Below are 16222 nucleotides of genomic sequence, written 5' to 3' on the forward strand. Positions count from 1 at the left end.
CGAATCCTCTGCCTCATCTCGCCAAATACCATCTCGCTATCACCAATTTCATCGACACTAAATAACCTCGTAGTTGATACAGCGTCGTTAAATAACCAACTCTTTTTTTTTTAATAGGGACCAATGAGTTAGAATAATTTCTTTTGTTGATTCCAAAGACGTTTTATAGGTTGATTCGTTCAATATTCCATTTTGGCGTGCCCAAGCTTGATAAGTAATCAGTTTGGTATAATATTGTCAGCTCTGGTACATTTTGTTTCTCGTCTGTGGCCACCCTGCCAAGACGAAATATGGCATGTGTTTGAGTGTTATGATAATGTAGTGGAGTTATTGCGGTTTCTGCAATTAATTATCGAGTTTATGTTCGCCAGTTTTAATAAAAATGGCCAAATTAAGCTATAGGCTGTGTAATTATTTGTCTCCTATGTTGACTACTAGCATGAGATTGAGTTACCCTTCTGGAAACTCGTGTATTTCATATCTTAGAGGAACTTTTGAGGTTAGATTAATCCGTGGGTTACGTGAAATATCTGTTCGGAATGAAAATAGAGGAAGGTGTCATAACAAAAAAGTTGTTAGTGAGGACCTGGACCGTTTAAGTAATCATGGACATGAATCTCGACTTTTGAAGATTGCTGTTATTGGAGTTCCCAATGTTGGAAAAAGCACTGTCATAAATCAGTTGGTGGGAAGAAGGGTAAATGTTTAATACAGATAGAAACATATATGAATGATGTATGAGTTTGGTGATACTTAAAAGTTGATACTAAAATGCTCGAGACCAATGTAGTGTTAAGGGGAAGAAAGGAAGTTATGTATTTTACCGAATATGAAGTATTAATTTCCATAAATGTTATATATTAGGCAACATAATAGCCTCACTAAATATCTTTCCGTGTTTTTATCATTCTCAGAATATTCTGTATTTATTCTGATTGACACCCGATTTTCACCTGTCATTCACGTTCAACTTTAGTCAGTTTGACGTTTCATATTTTAAGACTATTTTGTCATAGGGATAATTGTAATTCTATAGAAGAACTAGATCAAAAGAGGACACCAATTTTTCTTTAACACTTACGTACGACGAATATTACAGAGTACTAAGCACGTGGTTTTACTTTTGGGCACCATCCAATAACTCTTTCCACAAAATAAGCTAGAACTATTCACCTGTTGTACGTAAAGAATGGATGTATCAGTGCCATATTATTCACATCGGACGTTGAATCAAAAGAGAATGGATTAAAATTTTATTACTAGATGACACTTCTTTCCAATCCCCTGTCGTATCTTCTGATTTTCTCTGAGTCTCAATTAACTTCCTCTAATTATATTGTCGGGAGAAGAGTTAGGGGCAGAAGAAGATATCAGATGATAGACGACATTAAGATATATGGATCATATGAGGAGACAAAGAGGAAGGCAGAAAATAAGAAAGACTAGAGAATTCTGGGTTTACAGTGAAAGACCTGTCCTTGGGCAGAACACAATGAATGAATGAATGGACTAATGTATATTTAATTGCAACTTACCTCAAGAAGATTCGATCCACCGCCCTCTGGAACTAGTGGGGGATACATTCACTATTCAGCCAAAATGGCATGTGCTCTTGAGATATGTAATTTAAGTACTGGTACTTAAGTTTGCTCGAGAGTTCCAGATGAAAATTTCTTCGCAGTGGAGACCTGGCCTGCACCAGCCATTAAGTGCCATTTTTAGTGCCAGAGATTATTGTCGAAAGAGGTCGTATTTCGACACAATTAATAATCGTTTTGTCCACTGCTATGAAGTAATGTTTAGCATGCCTGACCGTAAAATGAACTGGCCCAGGTTAAAATCCTGGTTGGGACAAATTAGCTGGTTGAGGTTTTTTCCGTGGTTTTACCTCAATCAGTTAAGAGAAAATGCTGTGTAACTTTCGGCACTGGATCCTGGACTCATTTTGTTGGCATTATCACCATCTAATTCAGATACTAGATAACCATAGCAATTGATAAAACGTCGTAAAATAATTAACAATCTTGTTTTACATTTAAATGGTGACCCGTTTGCTCATGCTATTTGATGTAGACAATATGGCTGCGATACATTCATTTACTACTATACGTGAATAGATATAGGCTATTCTGTGGAAAGAGCTATTGGATGCTGGAAAGTAAAATCATGTCCTTAGTACTCTATATTATTCGAGATGCAATTGTTAAAGAAAAAAATTGTGCCTCTTTTGGTCTAGTTGTGTAGAATTGTAGGAATAATTAACCTTCTTCGTGCCCTTCTGCATCAACACCCTTTTCATTTCCTGTTCCACTCACTTCTCCTGGCCTCGCTCTGGGGGAAAAAAGTATGTACAGTATATATATATATATATATATATATATATATACCTAGAGAATCGAACTAGTCACGAACTGCTTCAAAGCACCTGCATTAACAAGCCTAGCCTTCAGTTCAACATCAGGTGAAAGTTCAACTACGGTACATCACTTCGTAACATAACTGAAATCACTGGCATAATTTCGGGACTATGTGTCATAGACTTAGCTAAACCCTTATCACAACTAGAGAGCTGCAGAATAGGGCTTACAACCCATTTTCATTCGACCAGTCAGAGAGTATCCGTGAAGGTTGAGCACCTGACTGAATGTTCGAATTTCAACTAGTTGCGCCTGATGTTTTGCAGGCTAGACAGAACACTAATATTTTTTTGAGTATACAAATGGAGTAACAATTGAAGGAAATGTACCATGTGTAATTTAAGAAATGTATTTCCTTGATATAGGCCTAAAATTATCACACTTATCTTCATAACATAGGCCTATATAGATGAACAAATGGACACCGGTAGCAACAAAGGAAATAAGTGTAATGCATAATATGAAATCTGGTGTGTAAAGAAATGCAAGAATAGAATAAATTACATTTACTTAGAATGCAATACAGTACGGTAGAAAAATACAAAATAAGTACAATATAAGAGAAAATAAGTACATACATTCTATTGTAATGTTTATACTTCAAACTCAAAATGCACACCTCTGAAACAGTAGTTGTTAATGCCTTTTAATTACTCTAAGCAGATGCGTTATTTCATTAATAAATCGTTTTGCTCTTGACGATATCAACTATAATAGGTACCTGAATGAATGAACCAATCATTGAATCAATCAATGAATCCATAGATGAATGAATCAGTGAGTTGGATGGATTGATGGATCGATGGATGATTGATTGTAGTAAGAGAAGAAGAATGATCAGTTAAATAGTAGGCCTACATGATAATAATCACGTCTTTGCAAGGGCTCTGGTTCTTGGAACTCCTGCATGGCTCATTGTGGTCTATCTTTGACGTTCACCCATAAAGAGTGAGAAACAACTCGAATATTCGTTAAACCGAACCTGAGACACTTCGCAAGATGGAAGAGCTTTGCATACTGACTACAGTGCCAGGTGTTCATTAGCAATATATAATTTCTATTTTTCGTAACTGGTTGTGCACGACTCTAATCACTACTCTGATAGTTGCGAAGTGGTGCAAATTGGTGTATCACAACTTAATATTCAGTCAACATTGCCTCATTTTATCACCTCTGTAATAGACTCTGTTGCTTAAAAGTATTTAAAATTATCTTGTTCTTTCAGAAGAAGCTGTCGACCTGGTTGGCGAGTTGGTATAGCGCTGGCCTTCTATGCCCAAGGTTGCAGGTTCGATCCTGGGCCAGGTCGATGGCTTTTAAGTGTGCTTAAATGCGACAGGCTCATGTCAGTAGATTTACTGGCATGTAAAAGAACTCCTGCGGGACAAAATTCCGGCATATCCGGCGACGATATAACCTCTGCAGTTGCGAGCGTCGTTAAATAAAACAACATTTCAGAAGAAGCTATAAGTTGTAGGACAATATTGCGGGGTCACTGCAAGAGAGAAGTATGTCACAACCATGAAGGGAGAAAAATAAAACTTTTACGAAAAAGGGCTGATCCTAGAATTAGTCAGGGCACTCTATCATTGCCTTTTGCTTTGCCACATCTATAAAGTTTAAGGATAGGAGAACAGATGATAGAAACTGCCGAAAACACATGAAATCTCATTCTTCAGAATTTCGTGATATAGCTCCCTCTTACAGAGGACCCTCAGTTATTTTTGTAATAATAATGAATTCTTAGCAGTAAAACCAAAATAGTAATAGCACTAGCTATATTACAAATAAAGATTATTATCAAATTTACATAACGAGAACAGAAAAATTAATGAAAGTGATGATGAATTATTTGATAGGCTTAATTATTACTTACAAGAGAACTGTTAATGAACTCATGTCGAAAATTCCGCTCAGAATGTATATTGGACCTCCTTAGCAGCTAGACAAATAAAATAAAATTTGCTAGTCATACCGGTACTAGATTGTAACTGCAAGAGTGTGAAAACTTAATTTTAATGTTACATTAAGCAAATTGGCACGTATTTGGAGAGAGTAGTTAAGTCATCAAAGACCAGCTGGTCATGTAGCATGGAGATAAGTTTGTGCACTCCATGTACTTCACCAGTTAAATGCAGCTGAATAAGCACTACTCCCATTTTCGATAATCATGTTATTCAAGCTTTAATTTCACAATCTTACCGTTAGAATGAGCTGCTATTTAACTATTTCCTATCTCCTGTGGAGATCAAAGAGTATGCACAATTTGAGGGTAGGTTCCGACATGAGCTCATTAGCAGTTTCCTTGTTAAACATTACTAGCAATAGGTTGGTCATATCGAGCGTAAATTCGATTGGCTCTTTTTTTCTTCTTCCATTTGTAAGATGAATTTTAGTGATACTGATGTTTCGGCTTTAGTAATAATAATAATAATAATAATAATAATAATAATAATAATAATAATGGCGGGCTTATGTGAGGGCGGCAATGAACCTCCAGTTCCTTAAAAGCCATTTGTAAATAAGTAAGTAATAATAATCTTCTTCTTCTTCAACTTCAGGGTATAGGCCTCAAGGCCTGTTCTGACTTCAAAGGATGATCCAGCGGGTTCTAGGTCTTCCAATGCTTCTCCTACCAATAGGATTGTAATTGAGGAGGATTTTAGGAAGTCTATAATATTCCATATGTTGAATGTGTTCGTTTTGTGCTTGTACCCGCTCATAAAGATTATATATCTGTAATCTATTGCATATATCTTCACTTTTTTGCTTATCTAATAATGTGAGGCCTGCAACACTTCGAAGAAATTTCATTTTGCTCCTTTCTAATTTTCTCTTGTTATTTCTGTTTAGTGTCCAATTTTCGCAGCCATAGGTGAGTAATGGGACTGCAAGTGTTTTGTAAAATTTTAGTTGTGTTTCAGGTAACGTTTTATTTTTTAGTGTTATAATTGTTCCACACATACCTTTGAAATCTATTAATTTTTATATCCACATCTTGTTCTTTTAAGTATGTAATAGTGCAGCCTAAGTATTTGAAAGATGATACCTATTCTATAATTTCTTTATCTATGACGATTTTACATCTTAAATGATCTGGTCCCAAAAATGCCATAGTTTTAGTTTTTCTGTTAGAAATTTTTAGATTATAATTCATCATACATATTTGTAGTTTGTAGACATCACACTGTAGGTCCCTTGTTTGACGCCCTGATTGACCTTAGCTTTCTTACTTGTAATAATAATAAATTATAATAATTTAAAAAATATATGTTTTTACACAATGGTAAAGTATGTGGTACTTACCGTTGCTGTTTTAATGTCTATAAGTTGATCATACCACATTCGAGTGGTTGCTATGGTAACAAGAGGGCTGTAAGTAAAAGTGTGCGGGAAGTGAATGCGTGCAGGAAATAAAATTGCGTGGATTTCTATGTCATTATTCATACAGAAACAAAAAACAGTTGAAGACCATCATGAATCAAGCAAATTCCGGAGGCCATGACCTCATACACATATCGTCCACTGCAAGGCAGAGTATTGTAAGCACAATTTTGCTGAATTTATAGAAGAGACAATTAAGATACTTATCCAACATGGTGGTGAATACGATAGTCAAAGTTTAAACCAACTTATAAGAGGGGAAAAAATTGTTGAGACTCACAGAACTTTTACAGCCAATGCACAGTGATGGATATAATTTATTCTAAGCACTGTAACTTATTTTTGGTAAAAGTGGCGCTTATGTTACTTTGCCTTGCAGGGGATAATATATGCAATCCATATTTTCAGTTTTTGGCCTCACCTCGTTTTTTCAAACTCTTTCCTCGATTCTGTTACGATGCACTTACCGCACATGTATCACAATATACTATATTATTCCCTAAGCTTTTATATGAAATTCTGGCATGGATTGGTACAAGTATATTTCTTTTTTTACAGGTTTGTTCTATTTCGAGTAAAGTACACACTACCCGATGCAAGGCAAGAGCAATTGCAGTTGATGGCAATACACAATTAGTATTTCTTGACACTCCTGGATTAGTCAATTCTGATGAATCTCATAGGTATTGGATTTATTAGGCCTACTGATTTTACAATTTCATTCTCAGCTAGGCCTACTGGAACTGAAAAAAATAGGGACTGTTTTTTTTATATGGAAATAACTCACATGAAGTAATAATGAATCTGGACAATCTCAACAGATGCACAGCCCTAGTCATGCACGATACTAAAGGATTATTGGAGTGTAACAAAACTATTGGCTTTATTGCCAAATGTTTAAGCACTAGAACAACAACATAATCGTTGATTCTCTTTCTGATCTCGACAATTTCTAGTTTCATCTTTGTGTATTATATACTCCATTATATGTGTAGAATGTGTAGTGTTAAAAGCTGACACTAACTTTTGGCTAAAGATGCACCATAACTTTTGAATTACAGTATTTATGTTGGTCATTGTTGAGATTTTTTGTGGAAATTATTGTGTTATTATTGCTTTGCTGATTAAATAAAAAATTATTATTGATTTTGGGTGCATAGAAAGAAATAAGGAAAATTCTAGTTGTGGTAAATGTACATAATTTTCATAAAGTGTTCTCGATTTGAACATCTGTAACATTATTATAGGCATCACCTAGAACGTGCATTTCACACAGATGGAGAGGAAGCCCTACTGGAAGCAGATGTGATAGGTGTGATTCATGATGTGTCAAATAACTGGACACGAGACAGACTCGATCCTAAAGTACTGAGGCTTCTACATTTATATCCTAGAAAACATTCGTTCCTCATACTTAACAAGGTACGTATTGGTATACTGTTTTTCGAATTTGTCTGCATGTTCTCGAAATTAGTCTATTTTTCATGTATCATAGTTCTCTTTTTATGTTCTTATTTTTTTGCTGTAAATCCTGAAATGGATAATGTCTTTCTTATAATTCATCTTGGACTTCAATTCTCTGTTTTTGTCCTTCATTATACCATCAGAAGTTTCTTTATCGATTTTTTTCACATGTTCTAACCAGACCATCCTCTGGAACTTTACAATGTGTTCACTCTTAAGGATATTTTTCTAGATTTCTGTTAGTTTTTTTATTTCCAACTATTGTTTTCTCGGAATATGTATTATATGTCTTTCTCGTGTTAAATTTTACCGTACCTGGTTAACATGTTCACCATGAAGAAAAAAGGGCGGTATAAAACATTTGGCTAAATGTGAGTTGTTAATTTTGACAATAAATGATTTTTGTAAAATAGGCCTATACCTTTAATATTTGCCACAGGACTTTGTTTCACGTTATCACTTTTTCATATTAAATTCAATAACACTACATTCACATTCCTAAAAGTACCAATGCATGTTGCGGAAAAATGGTACGTGATAGAGAAAATATGAGCTTAATTTTGGATTCAGCACCCCAAGAAACCATAAATTAGTATAAAGTTTTATAAAAATGTTTATGACTCTTAATTTTGCACGTCTGTGTAATAATTCAAATATCATGGACATAATACTGTTATCTTTATTTAGAAAATAAAGTAATTGTTTCTATTAGTTTGATACTGAAAAGTAATTATCACATTTCTTTACTTTCGTAATGATAATTATTATTTTCTTATTTCCTTGTTTCCTTATATTCACTAGGTTCGCATCTGAGTAGCATTTCATTTATGCCCACACTAGTTACAATTATTTATTATACTCTACCGAAATGAATGCTTACAAATTACAGATTGATGCATTGAAATCTAAGAGGAAATTGTTGGATATTATTCGCCTTCTTACAAATGGTTCTTTGGCTGGACAGCAGAAAGAATTAGACGAGGATTCACCATCAATAATAAACTACACAGCAGATACAGATGAGGAGCACAAAGTTGGAGTGGAGAATCAGCAGCTTTCAGAATTACAAGTGAAAAGAAAAGTGAAAACAGAGAGAGGCTGGTCACATTTTGAGGAAGTTTTCATGGTGTCAGCCCTGATGGGAGATGGCATAAAAGATGTCAAGGTAATTGCTTAGATTTATTTGATGCTATGATGACTTCAGCCTTTTAGCTTATATGATTTTGCTTTATTTGTCTTTATTTAAAACTAGGCGTATTTATTATTTAAAATGTTAATTTCCTGGCCATGTTGATTTTTTCCCACCCGTTTATATTACGAGTATTGGCATACAGAAGAGCTGAAATAATTAAGGTATTTTTTTAATGTATTTTATAACAATGACAACAAAGGTGATAGAAGAATGAGGCTCAGAATGATGATAATCAGGCTTTGCATGTTTGTCACAGGAGATATATTAGCTGGAGTAGTTTCTCCTGGTACATTAATGACGTCAGACAAAGGCACAAGCAGGTTACAAAACCTCTGTGAGTTCTGACTTGTGTTATGTAGGAACACATGTTATTATGTATGTTTGTATGTAGATGAGTTCATTGTGATATCATAGAGGAGGCGCACCAGGAGACAAATCCACCACCAATATCTACACTGCAGTTGTTTATTTCGGAATTTTGAATTGATTATTTTTATGTAAGGAATGGTAACATAATCTCAGAATGTATATCTTTTGTCACTGTAATAGTAGTTATTTCAGTAAATAGATGTAAATTATTGTTTCTATAGCCTATATGTATAAAACTTCTATTGTGTATCTATTATCAGATTATTAATTTTGAAATACAATTGTATAATCAATGGCGTGGCAAAAATATTTATTCAAAACGTTTGGATTGTGCAAAACATTAAAACTAAGTTGCAGTGTTGTCATGATATGCTCCATTATTTACATTCACTGCAGGCCTACTGTACCACCACTTATCCAGTAAGCGCATTGTTGCCAACACATAAATTGTATCCCCGTCAGTCTAACACCTGGAAATCCGTCAGAATCCGTGAAAATAATAAAAAAAAGATCCACTTTATATATATATATATATATATATATATATATATATATATATATATATATAGAGAGAGAGAGAGAGAAAGAGAAATAAAAAGTAAATTTTAACACAACTTACCAATCTTGATTAAAATAATAATTCGTCAACCTCTGACTTGAATACAAGGAAATCTAAAACGGGGGATTCTTTAACATGGTATGGCATAGGCAGGGCTGTTCAAAGAAAAATAAAATTCTCCAGAAATTAAACATTTAAAATGACAGCAGCAAAAAAAGTCAAAAGACAATGTAAATCGTAATTTCCACCAGAAAATCCGTCACCCGTCAAAGCCTTTCTTTTCCCGTCCACTACATTGAAATTCCGTCAGTTTTGACGGAATTTCCGTCCAATTGGCGACACTGAGCGAGTGTCAGACATTTGAACTCCCTCCCTCCCGTACAAGGCTATATTTCTCGATAAATTCAGTGTGACAAAAATGCGAAGCCTAATGATAATACTGATAATAGTCATGATCATGACAGTGGTGGCACTAGTGCTGCTGCTAATGATGATGCATTATTCATTCTCGTATTTGTGGGATGACTTGATAATAATTTAGGTCTTTTAAAACAAGATAATTTTGGGCATTAAGAGTCATGGTTGTCTATAGAAAGAGAATTTTGTATCTATTTAGTAGCCGAGATGTAGGGCCAATAGTAATGCAATAATTCACTTAAATTTAATTCAAACTGATTGTTTGTAATTTAATAATTCGAACTAATATAACATTAAATAGTATTGTTACATCAAATGACAATCACAAACATCTTCCTTTCATTTTTTTTTACTAATGCAGTGCATATTGGCATGTAGCCATTTGTGCCTCTGCCTACTTTTTCTTGATTGTTTGAGGTTGGGGCACCATTAGGTCGGATCCTGTTTACCCTGTAGGGTAGATAGGGTTGCCGACTGTTTTTGAAGAAAATATACAATAAGTTATTTCACATAGAAAATTGACAAATTATTCATTTCAGTTGGCAGTACTAAAATACAACTATATTCTAAACTTAGGAGTTAGGCTTAAATTAAGATTGTTTTGAGACATTTTGCCTCACTTAATAGTTTCAAACAAATTGTAAAAATTCCCTATATGAGTTGTTAAAGGTTAATTGTAATTTGCAGTTCTGACTTGATTAGATGTGTCATGCTCCTGTTTCGACATCTGTTCACTTGTTCATAAGAGAAAGCACTCTCTGCATGAACTTTGCTGCCTGGTATGCTTACAGCACAACATACTAGTTTTTTTTTTTTTTTTTTTTTTTTTTTTCTAAATTTGTAACTCTAACATTGTTTGATTTTAAACTACTGAGCCCTGAAACTATTTCTGGCAAGTATTACCTTCTACAGAGATTGAACATTTCATTGCATCTCTGGAACAACAGAATCCATCGTATAAGTCACCTTCAATGACCGAAAAATTAAATGTTTTAAATAGATTTTTACATTATGCAAAAATAAGGGAGATAAATGCTCGAGGAGGCAAAAAATATGGGAGTTAGGAGACTTTTAAAAATTACGGCTAAATATGAGAGATCCCAGGAAATACAGAAGGATTGGCATCCCTAATTGTAGAGTACATGGGTATGAAAGAAAGCACGATGGATGAAGTTGGTGAACGGCGAAATGAGCCCAGGATCCGATGTCAAATGTTACCCAATATTTGCTCTTAATGGGTTGAGGGAAAATCCAGAAGAAACCTCATCCAGGATTTGACCCTGAGCCCCACTAGTTTCGCAGAAAGACATGCCAACCATTACTGCAAAGCATTGAATTAAAACATATATAATTTCCCAATTAATATAGTTAGATAAATATAATGAAAATTATGAAAATAAGTACATTATTTGAACCAGTATTTTTATATTGTTGTGTTAATAATATACTCGTATTTGTATCCACTCACTGTTTCATTACAGGATTATTTATTACACATAGCTGAACCATCACCATGGCTGTTTCCAGCTTCCCAGTTCACAGACCAACCATCAGAAACTGTAGTAATCGACACTGTCCGAGCTAAGTTACTAGACTATCTACCACAGGAGGTACCATACAATCTCGTCACGAGTATGGAGTATTTTGAAACTAGTGAAGATGGTAGGTTTTTAAATGTATTACTATTTTGCACACTAACAATTTTTAGAGTAGAGAATAACTGTTAAAAAATGGATCAAAAGTAGTTATATAGTCTTATACAATTACGTTTAACCAACAATTTTATTATACATTTCTTAAAAATAAATTAATTTAGAACATATCTAACTACATTTCTTAAAAATAAATTAATTTAGAACATATCTAACTTGCCTGTAAGTGTATGATAGATTTTGTGACAAGACAAGTAATGTCATTGCATGTTGTATTGTACGACACCTTTAAGAATTCTGGAACTAATTTAACATTCATCATTCTCCCCATTAACACAAAAGATATTTTTCTCTTCCCATTCACTCTTAAATCTACGTTTTCTAAGACTATTTTTAATGCTTGAAAGACACTATGAAACTTTTGAACACTTCTAATAACACATTGATAAAGCAAGCTCACCACTGCTCTCACTTCGCGTAACAACATTGGACGTAGTACAGATAGGTGTGGCAGTACATGATGTCTTGGTTTCAGTTCTGTAACTTCAGGGACATACTCGCGAGTAAGATTTTGGAGACTACTGTATAAAATAATCGTTATTGACTGTATTGTTAAAAACATTTCTATCTTACACCTTAAATCATGTTACAGTGTTGCGTTGTTTATACATTTAATTATGAATTCAATTACGATTATTATTGCGCTTAATACTGCAGCTTCAAAATAAGTTCTCTTCACATTTTCTTTGGATAATAGCCAATGAAGCACAACTTGTAAAGAAAACGTTTCTGTAGTTAGTATTTAAATATTTTACACTTCATATCTGACTTCATTTTCACATCTAGAAAGATTTATTTTGTTCCATAAAGTTACACAAGGGAACTTGTTTAAATGTAATTTTAAATAGTTAAGGTAAAGTCTAATGTTCATTGTGAAAACAGTCTTTTTCTTCTTACGTTCGTATTCCTCCTCAACCTCCTGCTATAGAATGGGGCTTTAGTCTGTTTCCTTCTCACATTTCTGTCCATTGTTTTCTGAGATGAGTAGATTGATACCTTATTGGTTTGTATTAAGCATCTGTTTTAATACTCCTTTCAGTATATGATTTCCAGTCGTTTCTGTATTAATCCCTCCCTCCCTCCCCCCCCCCCATTAATGGGTTTACTACACATTCTTATCAAATTTCTTTATTTTTAAATGGGTCTAGTTGTGTGTAGCTCTTTACGTTAATAAGGAAAAGAAAGATCTCTGCTGTTTATATTTGATTTTTGTCTCTTTTACTCACTGTTTATACCTTGTTGCCCTCCAGTGAAGTGAGAATTATTGTATTGGAATAAAGTCTAAGTATCCTGTCTCGTAGTCTTTTTCAGTGTTGTTGTATTTGTGCCACATACAGTAGCGTGCAAATTAATCCGAACACGACATATTTTTACATTTTCTGTCATTGTTGGCCTCACAGCTGCTCATACCGCTTTAATTGACATCTGTAGTACGTGTAATTCCATTGTTGAAAGTCTGTCATTATTTTTTTTATAATATATGACATTTTGCCTGTCGTTTTGTACTTATAAGCATTTCAGTTGTGTTGAAGACTTAATACTGCAATCCTGTGTACATTCTGTCGTCTTCGCAAATGGATACAACTCCACGAAAACGGTCTAAAATTATAACATTAGCAGAACATTCTTCTATGACACAGAGGCAAATTGCTGCAGAATGTCACATCGGTTTGGCTACTGTTAATTCGATCATAAAACGATACAGGGAGACTGGATCCATCACACCCCAGAAAAAAGGAAACTGTGGCCGGAAAAGGAAGACTTCACTTGCAGATGATCGTTTGTCAGGAAAAGTAAATTAAATCCTAGACTAACTGCTGTCGACTTAACCCGTGAGTTAATGGTTACCACTGGGGCGAATATTCACGTCACAACAGTGCGGCGTAGGCTTTTGGAAGCTGGACGAAGGGCTTGTAAGCCTATTAAGAAGCAACTGCTAACCCCTGTTATGTGCAAAAAACGCTTAATGTGGGCAAAATTACATCAAAACTGGACAGTGAATGACTGGAAGAATGTACTTTTTTCCAATGAGTCTCATTTAGAGGTCCACGGCAACCGTGTTTCTTACGTACGGAAAGGATCCGAAAAAGTAACAGCAGCTCATCTCCAACAAGCACCCAAATACCCCCCTAAAGTAATGTTTTGGGGTTGTTTTACACATGAAGGGCCTGGAGCATTAATACCTATCAAGGGAATGATGAATTCTGACAAATATATTCACTTATTGGAAACCAGAATCGTACCCCAGCTGCAAAAATCATTTCCGGATGGCAGAGGTGTGTTCCAACAAGACCTGGCACCATGCCATATGTCTCGAAAAACTACAGAATTCTTCAACAAGAAGAATATTCAGGTACTCCCCTGGCCAGGCAACTCACCCGACATCAACCCCATTGAGAACTTGTGGTCAATTTGCAAAAGAAGAATGCAAAAAATGGATTGTTCTACAAAGGAGAAGATGATTTCTGCCCTCATTGGTGTATGGTTTTGCGATGAAGAAATGACGAATATTTGTGGGAAATTAGTGGAATCCATGCCAAATCGTCTCAGAGCTGTTATTAGGAAGAAGGGAGGCCACATAGATTACTGAGGTATGTCTTAGATCCTTTTTTTTATCCCGTTTGAGTGTTTTTGCATAAGTAATTATGTTGTTCGGATTAATTTGCACGCTACTGTAGTATAGCTGTGTTTTTAATTTTCATATCTTTTATTAGTAATGTTTTGTTCATTATCATAAATCATCACATATAAAAGTAAAAGTGTTAAATATCCTATTAGTTTTCCGTTCATTACTAGTTTTTTAATTTTATTGCATTGTCACTATTTTCATTTGTATACCCTTTGACAAGGGAAATGGTTGCTTTCCTGTAGTGTGAATTTGTCAAAGTGTCATTGAGTTAATGCGAGATTCACATGGGGAAATATTAAGCATTGAGGTCCGAGGATGAAGAAGTCATAGCAGCGACATATCTGTATGTCACAAAACGACATATTCCCAACGAAAACTTTATGGCTTAGTAATAGAACTCGTCATTCTCGTTACAAAGACCAGGCTTCGAATCTCTCCATGTAAAACACACATGTGAAAACACAGCGCAGATTTTGAAGTGGAACTTAATCTCTGAACAGCAACCAATTTCCGTGTCAGAGGGTGTTCAGTTTTATGAAAAAAGTTGTACTGTATTTATTTATTTTTATTTTTCAGGAAAAATAACAGCAATTGTTCGTGTTGATTGCCCGTCACTTCACCTTGAGAAGTTGGTAGTGGGATTACGTGGGCGAAGGATCCGAATAATAGCTCGTGAGGCAGAACAAGAATTACAGAGCACATTCAGACAGCATTTAATACTGAAAGTGGTTGTTACAAGTAAAGAAGGCACTGTAGTTAAGAAAGAGAAATTGCTGAAGTCTTCTCGCTGATGCATTATATATAACAAAAAATCATTGTAGAGGAAATACTGCAATGCAAGGTTCTTAGTTTGATGTTAGCATGTGTTATTTTCCAATTTATATAAACATAGCTTTCCTTTACAGAATTTGTAAATAATATTTTCTAACTGAGCTTGTTTAGACCTTCATAAAACTGATCGCACTGGAAATGTTACTAAAAGTACCAGTACCCTTGTCACTGCATAAAGTTACTTTAGCACTCAGTACTATGTTAAACCATTAAATTTCTTGTTTGTATATTTAAGTTATATATATGAATAACAGTCTTGTGGTCTGAAAGAAGAAAGGAAAATAAAACTACATACAGTAATGAAAGATGAGTGGAACAGAGAAAAATTCTCTCCGGCACCAGGATTTGAACCCGGGTTTTCAGCTCTATGTGCTGACGCTCTATCCACTAAGCAGCACCAGATTCCCATCCCGATGTCGGATCGAATCCTCTCAGTTTAAGTTCCACCTATTGAGTTCCCTCTAGTGGCCTACCCTCATGCATGAAACCTTTGGGTGGAGAGCCAAATTCAGCTGAGAACCAGTGTGTGGGAACTATATGAACATCCATAAGAATTGCACTGTATTTTAATTCTGGTTTGATACAGCTTTATGGTGGTAAATGAAATTTGTCTCTTTTGTTAGAAATTATTCATTGTTTATGACTCTATTAGGTAAAATAATTTTGCTATTTGTTGTAATAAAGTTATGGTATCCAAGATTCATTAATAGGAGAGTTTATCAGACAAAAAGATGCACTCCTAGTACAGATCTATCACTATGTGATGACAGTCTTGTTTGGAAGTAGACATTGGTTTGAGTGACAAATGAAGTGTATATGTAATGCAGAGTGTAATAAAAATCTTATTTACACACGCTACTCTGTGTCATTATTGTAGGATGATAAGACACACAATTATACATAATGAATACTCATAGAACTCCTGACCTCTTATTTCAACCGAATTTGAGAAACAACAAATATCTCACAGCGACAAGGACACATAGTGAAACATATTTAAATAATTGAAGACAAGAAACTTACAATGGGAAATGAAAGTTTCATAGAAGAACTGCGTTTATAGTAGCCACCCTGAAAATCGATGTGTTTATCACGGCTTGTAATAAGTTTTTCCATCTTTGAATATAGAAAACAGGGTTTTGCTATTGCAACTGTATTGAGGATTTTGCTATTGCAACTGTATTGAAATCTTCATTAGCTGGATATAGTGTCTTGATGTGTGGTGTGGTTGGGGGCGACACTTGGTTA

General features: G+C 34.7%; 1 protein-coding gene across 1 annotated transcript; it reads left to right on the forward strand.

Annotated features, from left to right (window-relative positions):
* Window positions 1-262: 262 nt before the first annotated feature.
* Window positions 263-15829, forward strand: LOC138704779 (GTPase Era, mitochondrial). The gene is made up of 6 exons (XM_069833012.1): window positions 263-697; window positions 6360-6484; window positions 7049-7223; window positions 8155-8430; window positions 11284-11464; window positions 14720-15829. Exons 1-6 carry the CDS (start codon window positions 383-385, stop codon window positions 14932-14934), a joined length of 1287 nt encoding a protein of 428 aa, XP_069689113.1. The 5' UTR covers window positions 263-382; the 3' UTR covers window positions 14935-15829.
* The last annotated feature ends 393 nt before the right edge of the window (window positions 15830-16222 follow it).

This window comes from Periplaneta americana, chromosome 8, assembly GCF_040183065.1.
Source record: "Periplaneta americana isolate PAMFEO1 chromosome 8, P.americana_PAMFEO1_priV1, whole genome shotgun sequence".
Taxonomy (NCBI): Eukaryota; Metazoa; Arthropoda; class Insecta; order Blattodea; family Blattidae; genus Periplaneta; species Periplaneta americana.